At 35.8% G+C, this 16,307-nt stretch overlaps 1 protein-coding gene across 1 annotated transcript in view; it reads left to right on the top strand.

Moving 5' to 3' along the window:
* The window catches only part of SPATA17 (spermatogenesis associated 17), a 229,289-nt gene that overhangs the window by 209,705 nt on the left and 3,277 nt on the right, over nucleotides 1-16,307 (top strand). The window contains exon 10 of the mRNA XM_033195162.1: nucleotides 15,240-15,322. Within this exon, the coding sequence (XP_033051053.1) occupies nucleotides 15,240-15,320 (81 nt within the window). The 3' untranslated portion in view covers nucleotides 15,321-15,322. The remainder of the gene's footprint in view (nucleotides 1-15,239; nucleotides 15,323-16,307) is intronic.

Here is a 16,307-nt window from a genome sequence, read left to right on the forward strand (position 1 = left end):
TTCAGTAAAGTTCAAGGGCATCCAAGTATGAAATAGTTTGTGAGGAAATTCACGTTGCTTTCTTAATTTGATTTAGTTGGGGGAAAGGACACTGGTTCAGAAAATAGAGCTTTTAGAATAATTTTGGTTGAAATATAGACATTAAATATTGTGCATAGATTAGTAAATGTGTACATAATTTTCCCAAAGCTTGTAGAGGGGGTTAGTATTCTAAAGTATACTAATTTCTGTTGGCTATCTTATCTACATTCTAATATCTTTTAATATCTAGACTTGCTTATGGGAAATGTAAAAATGTTCAGATGTTGGTAATAATAACACAAGAGAAACCACATATCTAGGTATGTAAGATAAATGTAACTACATATTTTGTATAAATGACTTTAAAAATAGGACATCAGGCCAAATGTGGTGGTTCATGCCAGTAATTCCAGCACATTGGGAGGCAGAGGCAAGCAGCTTGCTTGAACCCAGCAGTTTAAGACCAGCTTGGGCAACACAGTGAGACCCCATCCCTACAAAAAATTAAAAAATTAGTTGGGCATGGTGGCACACACCTATAGTCCTAGCTATGTGGAGGCTGAGGTGGGAGAATTGTTTGAGCATGGGAAGTTGAGGCTGCAGTAAGCCTTGATCGATCATACTACTGCTCTCCAGCCTGTGCAACAGAGTGTGACCCTGTCTCAAAAAGAAAAAAAAATAGGATATAAATTACCAAGAGAAATACAGTTGATAAATAAATTTCCAAGTAGAAAGGAAATATAATTCTAAGAACAGTAAATATTTGGTGCACTTATTTTTTACTTTATTGATATAAAAGTTAAAAACATGCATAAAGAGAAATATGTTCAAAGGTTTGTAATGAAAAGTGGCAGACTGCTAACTCTTTCCCTACATGTCAGTCCTCCTTTTCAGAGGCCACCACTTTCAGCTCTTTGACCTTCCAAATAATAGGCTATGTCTTGATTTATCAATTTCTGTGTTAGGCATTGACCTTCAACTATGGTAGATGAGGATTTAGCTCTCTTATGCTATCATCTCCATGTTTTCTTAGAATATATGTCTTGAGTAAGCAAATATTCAGCTCTTACTTTTTTTTACTAGGTAAAGATTGTTTCTTATTAAACCAATAAGTGTTCCATGATGATGTTTCTTCTGTGTAACTTTTTATATTCCCTGGAGTTATTACTTAACTTTTTCTCCCTTTGCTTAATTTTCTTCACATCTCTTGTTGAAGTTTCTCCACACCTTGTAAAAATCTTTCAATATAATCTTTCTGTCTGAAAATTTCATCCTACACGTAATTGATAAATGGTTTTTTTTTTTTTTTTTTTTTGAGACGGAGTCTCGCTGTGTCGCCCAGGCTGGAGTGCAGTGGCGCGATCTCGGCTCACTGCAAGCTCCGCCTCCCGGGTTCCCGCCATTCTCCCGCCTCAGCCTCGGAGTAGCTGGGACTACAGGCGCCCGCCACCGCGCCCGGCTAGTTTTTTTTTTTTTTTTTTTTTTTTTTTGTATTTTTAGTAGAGACAGGGTTTCACCGTGTTAGCCAGGAGGGTCTCGATCTCCTGACCTTGTGATCCGCCCGTCTCGGCCTCCCAAAGTGCTGGAATTACAAGCTTGAGCCACCGCGCCCGGCCGATAAATGGTTTTGATGTGTAATTGTATGTTAAAAGTTTTAAGCCATTGTTATCTGTCATTCTGCTTTATGAAAAATTTTCTTTGCATTATTTCTTTACTAATTCTTTTTTCTTTGTTTTCTCAGATCCTTTTTACTGGAGCTCCTATAGTCAGAAATCAAATTCTCTAATTGCTCTTCAACTTCTTTTTGAATTTTATATCTCCTATTTCCATTTTATTGTCTTTTTGTTTTACTTTCTAGAAGAGTTCTTTGGTATTAAATTCCAGTTTTTCTGTCAACTTGTGTTTTCTGCTCTCATATTTTTACCTCACTAAAGCTTTTTTCTTTTTAAAATAGCAGCTTGTACTTGTTTAATGGATGCAATATCCTTTCTGATGTCTCTTAGAAAGTTTATTTTAGATTTTAGTGATGCTTTATTCTGCTTTTTGCATCATCTTAACTTCATCTAAATTGGTTTTTTGTTTGTTTACTTATCTCTCTCTCTATCTTTTATGTTAGATGCTTTCCTCAGACATCTGTTGATCTTTTGCTGTTTTATTCATACTTTAAAATAAGGCACAGAAATGTTAGTTGAATTCCTTGTCCTGCCTGAGCCAGGTTGACTGGTGGTTTTCACTGTAGAAGTGACTTTCTGCGGATGGGTCGTTACCTATGGCCATTCAGTTTTTCCAACAAAAAATTCTCTAATATCTTGCCAGGTGGGCAACTATTTTGGGAATTGGTAATTGAGGTGGTGAGTAGGATGGTGTTCTCACCATTCAGTATGAATACTTTCACTTAATTTTCAGTATAGTGTCATATCTTGTGCCTGGTGCCTGCTGCTCACCCATTCACCCAAACCCCCCAGATCATAAACCTCCTGAACCTGAGGGGAGAAGGGGAGGAAGATTTTCCTGGAGTGTTAGAACCTGGGGGGAGCTTGGAGAGTAAGTGTTTTTTATGTAGGCTTTTAACCAAGCCCTGTGCATCATCTATGCCTTCTGAGATGTCTGAAGATTCCAGTGCCTGAGGTTTCTGGCTTTAAGTAGGAAAAATAGGATGGGATGTCATTGGTGTCCTCCTCTGAACAGGTCACTGTTCTTCATTCCTTGTAAGTCTGGTACCACTCCCTGTCTGTTTCCCAATGTAAGTTATAATTTGGGGTCACTGCTGTCTTCTGGTTTCAATGAATATGTAGCTTACTGGATGTTTACAATTGTCCATGTTTTTTTGAATGCGGAGAGGTGGGAGGCATTTCTGAGAGGATGAGACAGGGCAAGAAATTCACCACCATCCTAAAACTAGAAGTCTTCTAATGAATAATTTCAAAGTACAGGTATATACAACTTTTATAGAAGGACTTTTGAAATAATGTTTTTCCAAAAGTATAACATCCAAAATTTTTTTTATGCTACCATGCAACAAAACCTTTATTAACATTTTGAACAGGTTCAACTATTACTGAAACTTGTAATTTCTAAACTTAAGTGTGGGCAGATGCCTCTGGTGCAGTGTAGTGCCATCACTGGGCACTGCAAATGCAAGACTGAAGAATTAACAGCCACCTCTCAGACGCTGGACCAGGTGCAGGGTCGATTCTTTCTGGATGTTGTAGTCAGAAGGAGTGCGGCCATCTTCCAGCTGCATGCCTGCAAAGATGAGCCTCTGCTGGTCGGGGAAGATGCCTTCCTTATTCTGAATATTGGCCTTCACATTTTCGATGGTGTCACTGGGCTCCACATCAAGGGTGATGGTCTTGTCAGTCAGGGTCTTCACGAAGACCTGCACTTTGAGCTGTTAGCAGATACGAGGATGCTGCGAATCGCCAATCACGTCCAGCCACAGGAACACCTCCACATGCTCACCCAACAAAGCCAGTCACCCCTCCAGAATATTTTATTCATACATATAGTGTTCGTTTTTATATACATTTGAATGTGGTAGATGTAGTATATAAACACAAAAGCCTGAATTCTACCCCCAGGAACCTTACTGTCTAGTGGATGAGATGAAACTTGCAGCGGGAATTACTGTGATGCCAAACAAAAAAATATAAAAGGACTGTGAGAAAGGTATGATTATGCACCATAGGCATTCAGGGTAGGGAAATTTAATTTACATCTGAAGAGAGAAGGATTTCCTGGAGGAATAAGCGTTTTTACTTGAGACTTAATGTTTAGGAAGGATTTGCACCTACTAAGAACTTAATAAATATTTGCTGAATATAATTAATGCTGTTCAGATTTGGTGGTTTGACATTTTTCTTTTTACTTCTGTTAATGGTGAATATTCTTCAGTGTGGTGTGTCAGTAGCAATCAGTTTCACTTATTCTTGTCTCAATTCTCCTGAGAGGAATTAACAAAAACACTTCTATAGAGAAAATGCACCATTCAATGACAGTTATTGATATATCCTATAATTACAAAAAAACTTTCCTGTGAGAATTCCATTATATTAATGATGCATGTATACTCTTAAGAATTATAAATACTGAGTAAGAAAGCTTCAAGTTCACATGTTCCCAGATGTTATTTTGGGGCTACTGGCTTAGCAATTTTTCAAAAACATAAGCAGTAATTAGAAATCTTTCATAATTTCTTTTAGAAACAGCACTTGATTTTAATTCTTTCATTTAAAAAAATCTTATAAGAAAAAACTATGTCAGAACTATTGACATTTTTATAGCTTGACAAAAATTAAGCATAATTAAAATGAAATATTTGTTGCATAAATTAAACTGCAATTAATATGTTTTCTGTGACTGTTTGCAGGATAAAATTCAAATGCTGTTGTTAGCAGACTCCCTGCTGTGAGACTAATTTCTTGATTTTTATACCACACATTATCAAACACATTCTCACAGTAAAAGAGTAAACCAACAAGTAGAAAACACTGTTTGATGAAAATGGTATACAGAAGGAGATAAACTGCCTTTTATGAAGACGAGGCAATATTGCTTTTTATTTTGAGATTTGATGACTAGTTGATTTGAAGGGTATCATTTGCACATTTAAAGATTTTAAAGTAAGTCTAAAGTTGCCCTTCATTTTAGTTAGCTATGCCTTTTAAATTAACCAGCTTATCGTTTCAGGAGTATTTGCCTTTTCAGGAGGTAATTAGAAAATGAACAAGACATGTTATGCAACGGCCTCCCCTCCAGCTAACCAAGAAATAATAATAAATCCCATCACAAAAACTTAAACATGAACAATTTCAAGAAAAATGAATGAAAAATGTACCCTGTTAGCTCTCCTTTTGGAGAAGGATCACTTTTCCTCACCAGAGCCCAGAGTTACAAAAAGAAGACCGACATTAACCAAAGCTAGTTATTGCCATCTTTAAAAAATTGCCAGCTACCACCTGCCCAGACAATGCATCAAGTGTTATTTCTGTGTGAATTTCGTCTAATTACTTTTTAACCTTAGATACCGCTTGTGGTATCAATGAAATAAATAGGTAACCATTATTAATAGTTCTCTTCACTTCTGCAATGTCTCTCTTGGGCATTGCTGCCTAAACAATATAAATACACGAATGGGAACTAGAAATTATGGGCTAGGTACCATTCACTGGCTGGACTATTAAATACTTCTTCCTTGGGGACTGTGGTGAAATCAATGCATGTTGTGTGATGACAGCATCAGGATTTGACTGTGTCTCTTGAAAGAAGTGAAATTAACAGACCTCTTTCCATGTGCAAGGCTATGGTGCCCTTCTCTTGCCACCTACAGAGAAAAGGCATACTATTTCATTGCTTGATGCTGTGGCTCTACATTCTGCATTACAAATCCCAAATGCATTAACAGGTTTCAGATGTTGGAAAACTTTCCCCCCCACAAAAAATCTTAGAGCAAATAAATCAATCTTTTTGACAAAGCTTATCAGGTTTTGGTAACTTGAAGTGACCCTAGTGTTACAGTGACAAATTGATGGCTGTAACTATGATCTGAGGTTGCATGATTACACTCTCACCTCCTTCAGGTTTGTCCCCAAATGACACCTCAGGGTAGCCTTTCCTGATCACCTGATTTGAAATTCCAATCCCTTTCCCAATTCCCTCAGTCCTTCTCCACTAGTCTGTCTTATGTTCATAGCACTTATTATCATATAACTCACTTGTTTCTTGTCTGTCTCCTCACTGGAGATTTAAGTTCCATGAAGACAGGAATTTTTGCATGACTGGTTCATTGCTGTATTCTTACTCCCTAGAATACTGCTTGGCTTAAGTAGGCACTTGATTAATATGTTTTAAAAGAGTGAATGAATAAATGGATGTTTATAAACCAATCCTTCAAAAGAGCAGAAAGAAATTAGTTTAGAAAACATGATTATTCCTGATGGTAATATGAACATCTAGGTTTAGCAGAGGATCATGAGAATACTATTTATAATGCTTTGCTTATTCACTACCTTATTTTTTATGTCAGTGAAATTATACTTAAATGAAAATTACTTCTTATTAAACTAAATGTCAGGTTATAATCTATATATGGTTAGTGTTAGTGTTCATAAAGGATTATTTACAATTCACCCCTTAAATAATAGTAGACAATATTTTCAACTCATTAGTTCATTTTATGTATTCATGTTCTCATTCATTTAGTGGCTTGTTCAATGTTATTCGTATCTCAGGAGTCATCCTATCTGTGATATTCTGATAGAACATACAAGTTTATGCCATAGTGAGTGTGTCATGAAAGAGCTTGACTGTCTTATACCAGTCAATTCTTGTTATTTGCAGTAGTTATGTTCCATAAAGTCACCTCAAACACTGAATTGGGGAATAATGAACCATTGTTCCTACAGGAAAAATAGGATTACATTTCTGCTAGGCTTTGGTCAACATTTTTGCCAACCAATCAGTGCATAATAGTGTTTTATGTGTGCTTCCATTTAAAAACACCCTAACTGACATATATTTTGACTCACTAGCATTGAACTTGTGGCCAATAGCACTATAGCTTATGCTTGAATGAAGCTTATCGATCATGTATGTTTTCCACATTACACTTAGGAACACTAGGCAGAATTTCAGCAGTACACTTAGGGTTGTTAAAAGAAAAACTTCAGCCAAATTAAATTTAAAGGAGTTTAATTGAGCAATGAAGGATTTGTGAATTGGACAGCCCCCAGAATCACAGCAGATTCAGAAAGACTCCAGGGGTGCCTCATGGTCAGAACAAATTTATAGGCACAAAAAGTAAAGTGACATACAGTAATCAGAAGTGAGGTACAGAAACAGCTGGATTGGTTTGCCTTATTTGGCTCAGCGTTTGCCTTATTTGAACACTCAGCGGTGTATGAGTGGCTGAAGTATTATGGCTACCGGGATTGGCCAAGGCTCAGCAATTGTTACAGGCGCATACTCCTAAGTTAGGTTCTCAATCTTGTCTGCCTTTTAAGTTAGGTTGCAGTTTATCCACAAAAACACTGTGAATATTAATTTTGAGGTTACAAATAAATTTTAGTAAGTTGGCAAATTTCAAATAAGGAACCTGCGAATAGTGAGGATCTCCAGTGTTCTTATAAAGAAGTCATCATTGAACACACCATCATATTACAGATAAATCTAGGCATTATCTTCCTCTCAAAATAGGGTCACTCTGAGAAGTCCTGCATTTCTATTTAAACAAGATCTCATATGATGTGTTTCAGGCCCTGTGACGGTACTGGGAACAAAACAAAACTGATAGAGCTTCCCTCTCCCCCATAGATAAATCTGTCACTCACTTTTCTCTATTCGTTCTCTCTTTCCTGATTTCTGTCATTCCCACAAATACTTTGAAACCCAGGTAATTGAACGTACAGAGAGACCTGGCACAGCATCTACTAGCTGGAAAAGGAAAGATTTCCATGTGTGGACTTTGGGAGGATCCTGATGATGTCCAGGGCATGTGATTTCCATTTCCTTCACTTGATTTCTAGAGTGTCAGGGTTGAGTGAGAGAGTAAGGATGTGCTACTCCAGAAGGCTCAAACTTCTAACAAGTTCACGGTTTCCCCAGGGCCACATCTGTTTATTCATTTATTTAGTCATTCTTTCAGCTAAATAACATTTGTCAAGTCCCTACTTTGTAGTAGACACTGTGCTAAATCCTGGGAATACAGCTGTGAACAAAATGTAACCTGGCTCTTAGCAGTTACTCCCCTTCTTGAGAATTTTCTTGCAGTGCCTCATTATTTGGATGCATTCAGCTTTTCTCCTAGTAAGAAACACTTAGTGTAGTAGTAGGAGAAAACTTAGGAATGCTACAATCCCAGTTGCAATTGTTATTCTCCATTTCATTTGGTTCTCCTTAAACCATTCTGATACTGTCTCTGAACATTTTTCGCAGCATATTTTCCCACAGATTAACCACAAGCAAGCCAAATTTTCCCTTTAGTGCCAGTTTCATATAGCCTTTCTCCTTTTTAAATTGGCACATCTTTGTATATGAAAATAATGTTGCTGGAATCTCTCACCATGGTATCACTAGCTGTATGATAAAACCACTGACAGGCTACGGATCATTCTAACTAACACATTGTATCTAGTTAGATGTTCCATTTCAGGTACGTTTATTTCGATGACATGTTTTGTGTTTTGGGTTGTAATTAAATAGTTGAAACCACGTTTTCATGTACATCTCCCTTTCTATATCTACATCTGTTTCTATAATTAAATCTATTCCTTCTTATATATCTTTATATCTTGTATCACTTTTATTATGGCCTAATACGTATGCCACTGAATACAGTGAACTAGTCAAACAAGGAATGCAATCATTTATCCTTCAGTTTGTGTGTCTGTCATGTGGGTCTGTCAAGTCCATAAAGATGGGGAAAGGACTAAATATGAGAAATAAGAGAAAGACAGAAGGAACTCTTTTTATTTTTTTGATATGGAGTCTCACTGTGTCACCAGGCTGGAGTGCACTGGCATGATCTCAGCTGACTGTAACCTCTGCCTCCTGGGTTCAAGTGATTCTCCTGCCTTAGCCTCCCGAGTAACTGAGACTACAGGTGCATGCCACCATGTCCAGCTAATTTTTGTTCTTTTAGTAGAGATGGAGTTTCAGCATGTTGGCCAGGATGGTGTCGATCTCTTGACCTTGTGATCTGCCCCCGTGAACCTCCCTAAGTACTGGGATTACAGGCATGAGCCACTGCACCTGGCCAACAGATGGGACTATTAAGAAGGAAGATACAGTATATAAAAACAGCAAAAGAATCAGTAGAAACTCAAATAGATAAGTTCGCAATTTAGATATACCACATTGAAATAAAAGCAGGAATGTGTATACTAAAGTCAAATATAAATGACATTTGATTAGCAACTATTTAGGATTATTCATCTACAATTTTTTAAAAGTGTATTTGAGTTTCTTAGTTTGAGAATAGCTAACACTTGTTAAGTACTTGCTATGTGTTGGACACTGTTTTAATTGCTTTACATGGGTGAACTCATGTATTTATATTTTCATGTTATTTTATCTGTTTTGAAATTAGGAAACAAGCATGGCAGAGGCTAAATAACTTGTCCAAGATCACAAAGTCCTTAAAGATAAACCTGAATTTCAAACCCAGGCAGCTTGGCCCCAAAGCAGTACTGCCTCTGAGTAGAAGTAATAAGAAAGTTTGCACATGACCCCTGCAATCTCCAGTGAGACTCTGGGCATCACACGATATGCAAATGAACTTGGTTTCCTGTTTAGATTCAGACTGATAATGGATCATCAACTCATCAGCTAAAATTTTCTTCTTTGGGAACATGTACAAATGGTTTGATTGAAGAATGCATAATAAATCCTAAATCTCTGGGCTTTAGAACAACACAAGTAACAAAGATTGAATACTTGAGGATATTTTCCTGAAAACAGTGAACAGAAAGAAGGGGATAAGTCCCACAACTGTAACAGTTTCCTGTATATTCTTTTGTCAGAACTGTAGATATCCTCATGTCATCACAGTTTTCTATATGCAATGAGAGCAAAGCTTGATCTTACAGGAATAATGCCAGTTGATCTTTTAAACCTGCCTGTAAACTCTCATTTAAAGAGTCTGGAAAGTCTCCAGTGCTGGCCAGACTTAGTTGGGGTCTCATTCAGGACATAAGGAAATATTTTTGATTAAAACAGTACTTATATGCAGCCAGAAGTTCTTGCCATGCTCCTTTTTTCTAACTCTAGTAGAAAAATCTTTGCCATATTTTAAAGCAGAATATATGACATTATAAGCTAGCTGAAAAATATGTGCATAGCCCTTGATTTTCATCTTATCTCTCTAATCTCAAAAGTTTTTTCTCCTGTGGTATAACAGCGCTATCCTGCTTACTAACATTGAAGTATTTAAGCACTCAGTTGTGCGTATCTGCTGAAAAGCCTTAAATAACTAGATAAACAGTGCAGCTGCCAACCTAAAGTAATCTTACACTTAGGGGGTGAGTGGCCCAGGAAATGTGCTCTTTGTCATTTTGACTTGGGTTTGAAAATGGACCTGGGCTACATTCCAGCTCAGAGAGCCGTTCACTTCCAAAGACTCCTAAATTGTCCCAAGGAGCTCATTTTGGCAGTGGATTATTTGTGTTTGGCTGGGCATCCTAATAGCAGAAGCTGTCTGCTCTGGCAAGCAAGGACTGTGGCAGCATTTAAAATTACCATCCCCAGTGTTTTTTCTTGATGAGGTTATTTTTCAGAAAAGCAGTTCCCCAACCCCCATTTAAAAAGTGACACTGTGCAAGTGTGCAGGTGGTTTTCTTGAGCTCATAGTTTCCCATGACTGGATGACAGGTTTTATCGTATCAGAGGCAAATTTTAAACAAATGCGAATCAGCACCAGATTTCTCCCAAAACCAAAGCTCTCCTGATGGTATCTTCACCTCTTCCTGTACCAGAGGTCACAGTTATTGGTTGATTAGAGCTATGTAAGAATGTGACATTTTAGATTTAAAAATAAGAGCAATAAAGAGTTTCTGAAAGATTTTGTTTTGGAGCACATAGAAGGTAGGTATTTGAAGGGGTCATTCCTTGTTTATCTGCACTGTTGTCTGACACTAGATAAGACCAAGTTTTGGTTACCATTGGTTGGAAGCTAACACAGTGTCAGACATGTTGCAGACACCAAAATGTTACTTAAATACACAAAAGAAAGTCTAACTCAGAATTAAGCGATGCTTCATTAGATCAGATGAGTCCAAAATTAAATAAACAAGAAGATCCACAGAAATGAAGGAAACAATATTAGAACTTCTATTTATATTTATTTTTCTCTCATTTGTATATATATTTCACATTATATTATATTCCCACAATATTACACATGGATAATTTAACACAAATGGATAGGCATGTATTGAATACACTTACTGAAAATGGTTTTACTGATGGGATGGTATCATCAAAGTCCTGTTTCACCATATTATTGCCCCAAAATTAGTCTCCTGTAAGTGCTGATGGAATTTACTTAATTTTTGAAAGAACATGGTAGGTATAATATGAATAGACTTCTATTATTTAAGGAATAAGAGGAAAATACTTGTGTGAAGAGCCAGATAGTTTGTCTTGTTTAATCACAATCTTGTGATTAAACAACAATCCTGTGAGGTAGATATCCCCATTTTACAGATTACAAAACAGAGTGAGTTGGAAGTGTTTCTTATGCTTCTATTTTCTAGAACAAATTATAGAAAATAGATATCATTTCTTCCTTATTTGGTATAATTCACCAGTGAAACCATCTTGTCCTTTTTGGAAGCTTATTTATTATTGATTCAGTTTTTTAAAATAAAGCTGGGAATGGTGGCACACAACTGCAGTCCCAGATACTTGGGAGGCTGAGGTGGGAGAATCCCTTGAGCCCAGGAGTTCAAGGCCAGCCTGGGCAACATAGCAAGACACCTTCTCTTAAAAAAATAGTAAAATAAGATTATATAGATGTATAAATTTATATATATAGAAAATTATATAGAAAGTTTTATATGTACATAAATTTATATATAATTAAAGCATATAATTTATATATAATATATAAACTTTTATTTAATATATTTTAAATTTTATATAACATTAAATTTTGATATATAAAATATTTTATATTATATAAAATTTTATATATTATGTATATAAATTATATATGTAATGGTTACATATAAAAATTATGTATAATTTTCTATATGTATTCATTTATTCTTCTATATATGTAATTTTCTATATATATATAAAATTTATCCCTATAGGTATATAATCTTATTTTATTATTTTTTATGAGAAGGGGGTCTTGCTATGTATGTATATAAAGGAATATTATGAGGAACTCTGTCACCCATCCTGGAGTGCAGTGGCACAACCATGGCTCACTGCAACCTCAAACTCCCAGACTCAAGCAATCCTCCCAACTCAGCCTCCTGAGTAGCTGGGACTATAAGTGTACACCACAATACCTAGCCAATTTTGAAACGTTTTGGGAGATGGAGTCTCACTATGTGGCCTAGGCTGGTCTTTAACTCCTGAGCTAAAGCAACCTTCCCGCCTTGGCCTCCTGAAGTACTGGATTATAGGCATGAGTCACTGTGTCTGACCATAATATTTATCATTTTAACACTCGTGGGATTAGAAATGATGGCCCATTTTTCAGTCCTGATATTAGTAATTGGTGTCTTCTCTCTTTTGTCTTAGTTCACCTGGTTAGGAGTTCATCAGTTGTGTTGATGACTGCAAGAGCAGACTTTTGATTTTGTTGAGTTTCTCTATTGTTTTCCTGTTTTCGATTGTATTGATTTCTGCTCTGATTTTATTATTTCTTTGCTTCTGCTTACTTTGTAATTAATTTGCTCTTTTTAATATAGTTTTCTAAGTGGAAGCTTAGATTATTGACTTTAGATTTTTCTTCTTTTCTAGTATATGCATTTAGTGCTATCCATTTTCCTCTAGGCACTGCTTTTGCTGCATCTCACAAATTTGATGGGTTGTATTTTCATTTTTATTTAGTTAAAAATATTTTGGATTTCTGTTGAGACTTTTCCTGTGACCCATGTGTTATTTAGAAGTGCATTGTTTAATCGCTAAATATTTTGAGATTTTCCCGCAATCTTTCTCTTACTGATTTCTAATTTAATTCCATTGTGGTCTGAGAGCAGACGTTGTATGATTTCTATTCTTTTAAATTTGTTAAGGTGTGTTTTATGGCCCAGGATGTGGTCTATCTTGGTGAAAGTTCAGTGTGAACTCTATAAGAATGTGTATTCTGCTGTTGTTGGATTAAGCTGTCTATAGATGTTAATTATACACAGTTGTATGGTAGTACTCTTCAATTATATTCTGCCTGCTGGATCTGCCATTTATGGACAAAGGGGTGTTGAAGTCTCCAACTACAATAATGAATTTGTCTGTTTCTCCTTGCAGTTCTATCAATTTTTGCCTCATAGATTTTCACACTCTATTGCTAGGCACTTTATTACTATGTAATGCCCCTCTTTATCTCTAGTAATTTTCCCTATTCTGAAATCTATTTTGTCTGAAATTAATATAACTATACCAGCTATATTTTGATTAATGTTAGCATGGTATAACTTTCTGCATCTCTACTTTTAATCTGTGTTTTCACATTTAAAGTGAGTTTCATGTAGACAACATATAGTTGGTTCTTCTTTTTTTATCCCATCTTGTTCTTTTACTGGTGCATTTAAACTATCCACATTTAAAGTGGTTATTAATATAGTTGGATCAATACCTACCATATTTGTAACTTGATCTTCCCTTTCTTATTTGTTTTGCTTTTGTCTTCCACTCCTAGTCTTCTCTAGTTTTAAACATTTTATATGATTTAATTTTCTTTCACTCTTAGCATATCAAAATTTTTCTGTAGTGATTGTCCTAGAGCTTGGAGTATACATTTATGAGTAATCCCAGCCCACTTTCAAATAACACTATACTACTTCACGGGTAGTGCAGTTACCTTATAACAGATTATTTCCAATTCCTTCCTCCCATTTCTTATAACATTGCTGTCATTCATTTCCCTTATCCACAAGCAATAATCATGAATGACATTGTTGTTATTATTATTTGGAACAAAGGCTGTTATCTTTTAGGTCAACTAATAATAAGAAAAATAAAAGGTATTATTTTTTCTTCATTTATTCCTTCTCTTTATTTCTTCATGTAGAGCTGAATTTCTAACCTGTATCATTTGCCTGTCAGTGAAAACTTCTTTTAACATTTATTGTAAGGCAGGTCTACTTTTTTGAAAATTAAATGAAATATTATTGTACATATAGATTTATAAAAATAAAGCTATTCGCAGTTCTGGGTTTCAGTGTTCATCAAGTTGCCAACATAAAAAAATCACTGATGCTTCATGCAGATGTCTAAACTCTATATGCTCAAATTTAAGAGTGATATGAATAATTTACTATTGAAAAAAGTAAAGATATCATGTGCATTGTTGCAAATACTGTGCTGATTTCTGATTATCTCCAGAACTGTAATTTGTAATGAAAAGAAGGCAAGAATATAGATGCTCAGCACCACCGGAAAATACTTCATTATGTAAAATTTTATTGCATTTATGCTATCCAAGAAGGATTTCATTCTTATTAATTAATTTGCCTTTTATCTAAGCATTTTTATCCCTCAAATTCTCTTTGCACTCAAAAGCAGTGTCTGTCACAACCCACCATCCTTCATGTCACTCGGGCATGACAAACACAGAGCAACAGATGTGGGGCTTTTCCCTGGGGTTTGAAAAAGCATTCGTTGTAAAAGCAGGTATTTAGGGCTAGAGGCTTTATTGTACCAGAGTGGGGAACCAGATCTCTAGTGACAGAGACACCCTCATGTCCACATGTTCTTTAGCACATTTATTTTTGCATGTGTTTGTTATATATGGGCCCCCTAAAGAGCTGGACTCAGGGCATAGGTCTTTTTCTCTTACGTTTTCTTAAGAAAAAAAAACACAGCCAAAATTACCTTCATTAACAATAGACCTCCTTTCCAAGAAGAAACGTACACCTTTATATAGTCTGATCATTCGTTTAGAGCATTCATTGTTGATTTAGTGTATCTTACTTTTTTAATGACTTTTCCTGTTTTAACATGCATGAAAAGCATCCATTTCTATGCTCAATCAAATGCTGCTTCTCCAGTTACACAACAAGAAATGATTTGTTTCCTCGTCCTTCTGAACTCCCTTACCATTCATTTGAATCACTTCTGAGGCAATGAACATAGTCTGCCATCTATGATAGTGATTTGGGTGTATCACCTTTCCATTTCCACTCAATTCAGTTAACAAATATTTATTGTGCACAAAACAAAGTACCAACGCCTATGAAGCCAAGGTAAAAAATTTAGATTGTGATTCCTTGAAGACAGGTGGATATGCCTGATGTTTGCATTGCCCAGACTTGCTTGCAGGTGACATCCATACTGTTAAAGACTATGTGCCAGGAAATTCAGTATGCCTGATTTTCAACTGATAAAACTTTAAAAATTTACCTGCTAATTTTGTTTTGAGAGTATAATGCGAAATTTGAAGTGCAGTTGAAAGACATCTGTCTAGCAATTTAATCTAAATAATAACAATAATGATAATAACATAAAATCATTACGATCTCTGTGGTAATCTTTGAACTTTTTCCTCCTAGGATTTCCAGACTATATTACCATCATTTGAGCTCTTCTCGAAGTATGGAAAATTATATTCAAAAGCTGGACAGATTGTATAAAGGTATGACTTTTTGCTAAGAAGTACTTCAAAAAGTGTATTAAATAACACTTAAAAATCAAATGGGGTTGACTTAACTATCAAGCATTTTAAAAACCATGCTATAATAATATTTACATGTAATAAGACTCCATAAATTTCTTTCATTCTAGTGTAATGGTTTTCAACATTTAAAAGATAATGAATTTTACTTTTCAGAGATCTTCTCCAAAGTGAGCCAAAAATACACTAAGAAATAGAATATTAAAAATCTAAAATACTTTTTTTTTTTTTTTGAGACAGAATCTTGCTCTGTTGCCCAGGCTAGAGTGCAGTAGCATGATCTTGTCTCACTGCAACCTCCCGCTCCCGGGTTCAAGTGATTCTCCTGCCTCAGCCTCCGGAGTGTCTGGGACTACAGGCAGTGCCACCACGCCTGACTAGTTTATGTATTTTTAGTAGAGATGAGGTTTCACCACGTTGGCCAGGCTGGTCTCGAACTCCTGGCCTCAAGTTATCTGCCCTCGGCCTCCCAAAGTGCCAGATTACAGGCGTGAGCCACCATGCCTGGCCCTTAAATACCCTTTATCTTTAACTAATACAATAAATAGTTTTACACAATACAGTGAAAAAATACTGTTGGTGCCCCAAAGCCAAAACACTTCTCAGTGCTGTGATGATACAGTATCATTTCAAATGTTATACTGAATAATGTACTTTATTTGAAGTATGAAGTATCTTACAATACCAAAGAAATAAATACAGAATTCTGATTATCAATGTTTAGAAGATACATAAGAACAAAGATAACCATATAAAACTCAAGAACAAAAAATAAGCTCTCAATGAATATTGTATTCAATTTCTAAGGCATTTTAGAATAGAGCAGAGGTTACAATTGAAATGTGTCTAATAGGAGGTATTGTGACATTTTCGGCCAAATTTAAAGAATGTACAGGGTGAAGACAGCAAAGATCACTGCAATTGAAGGAAAGGGGCAGAAATGAGA

Source organism: Trachypithecus francoisi, unplaced genomic scaffold, assembly GCF_009764315.1.
Source record: "Trachypithecus francoisi isolate TF-2019V2 unplaced genomic scaffold, Tfra_2.0 Lachesis_group5, whole genome shotgun sequence".
Lineage (NCBI taxonomy): Eukaryota > Metazoa > Chordata > Mammalia > Primates > Cercopithecidae > Trachypithecus > Trachypithecus francoisi.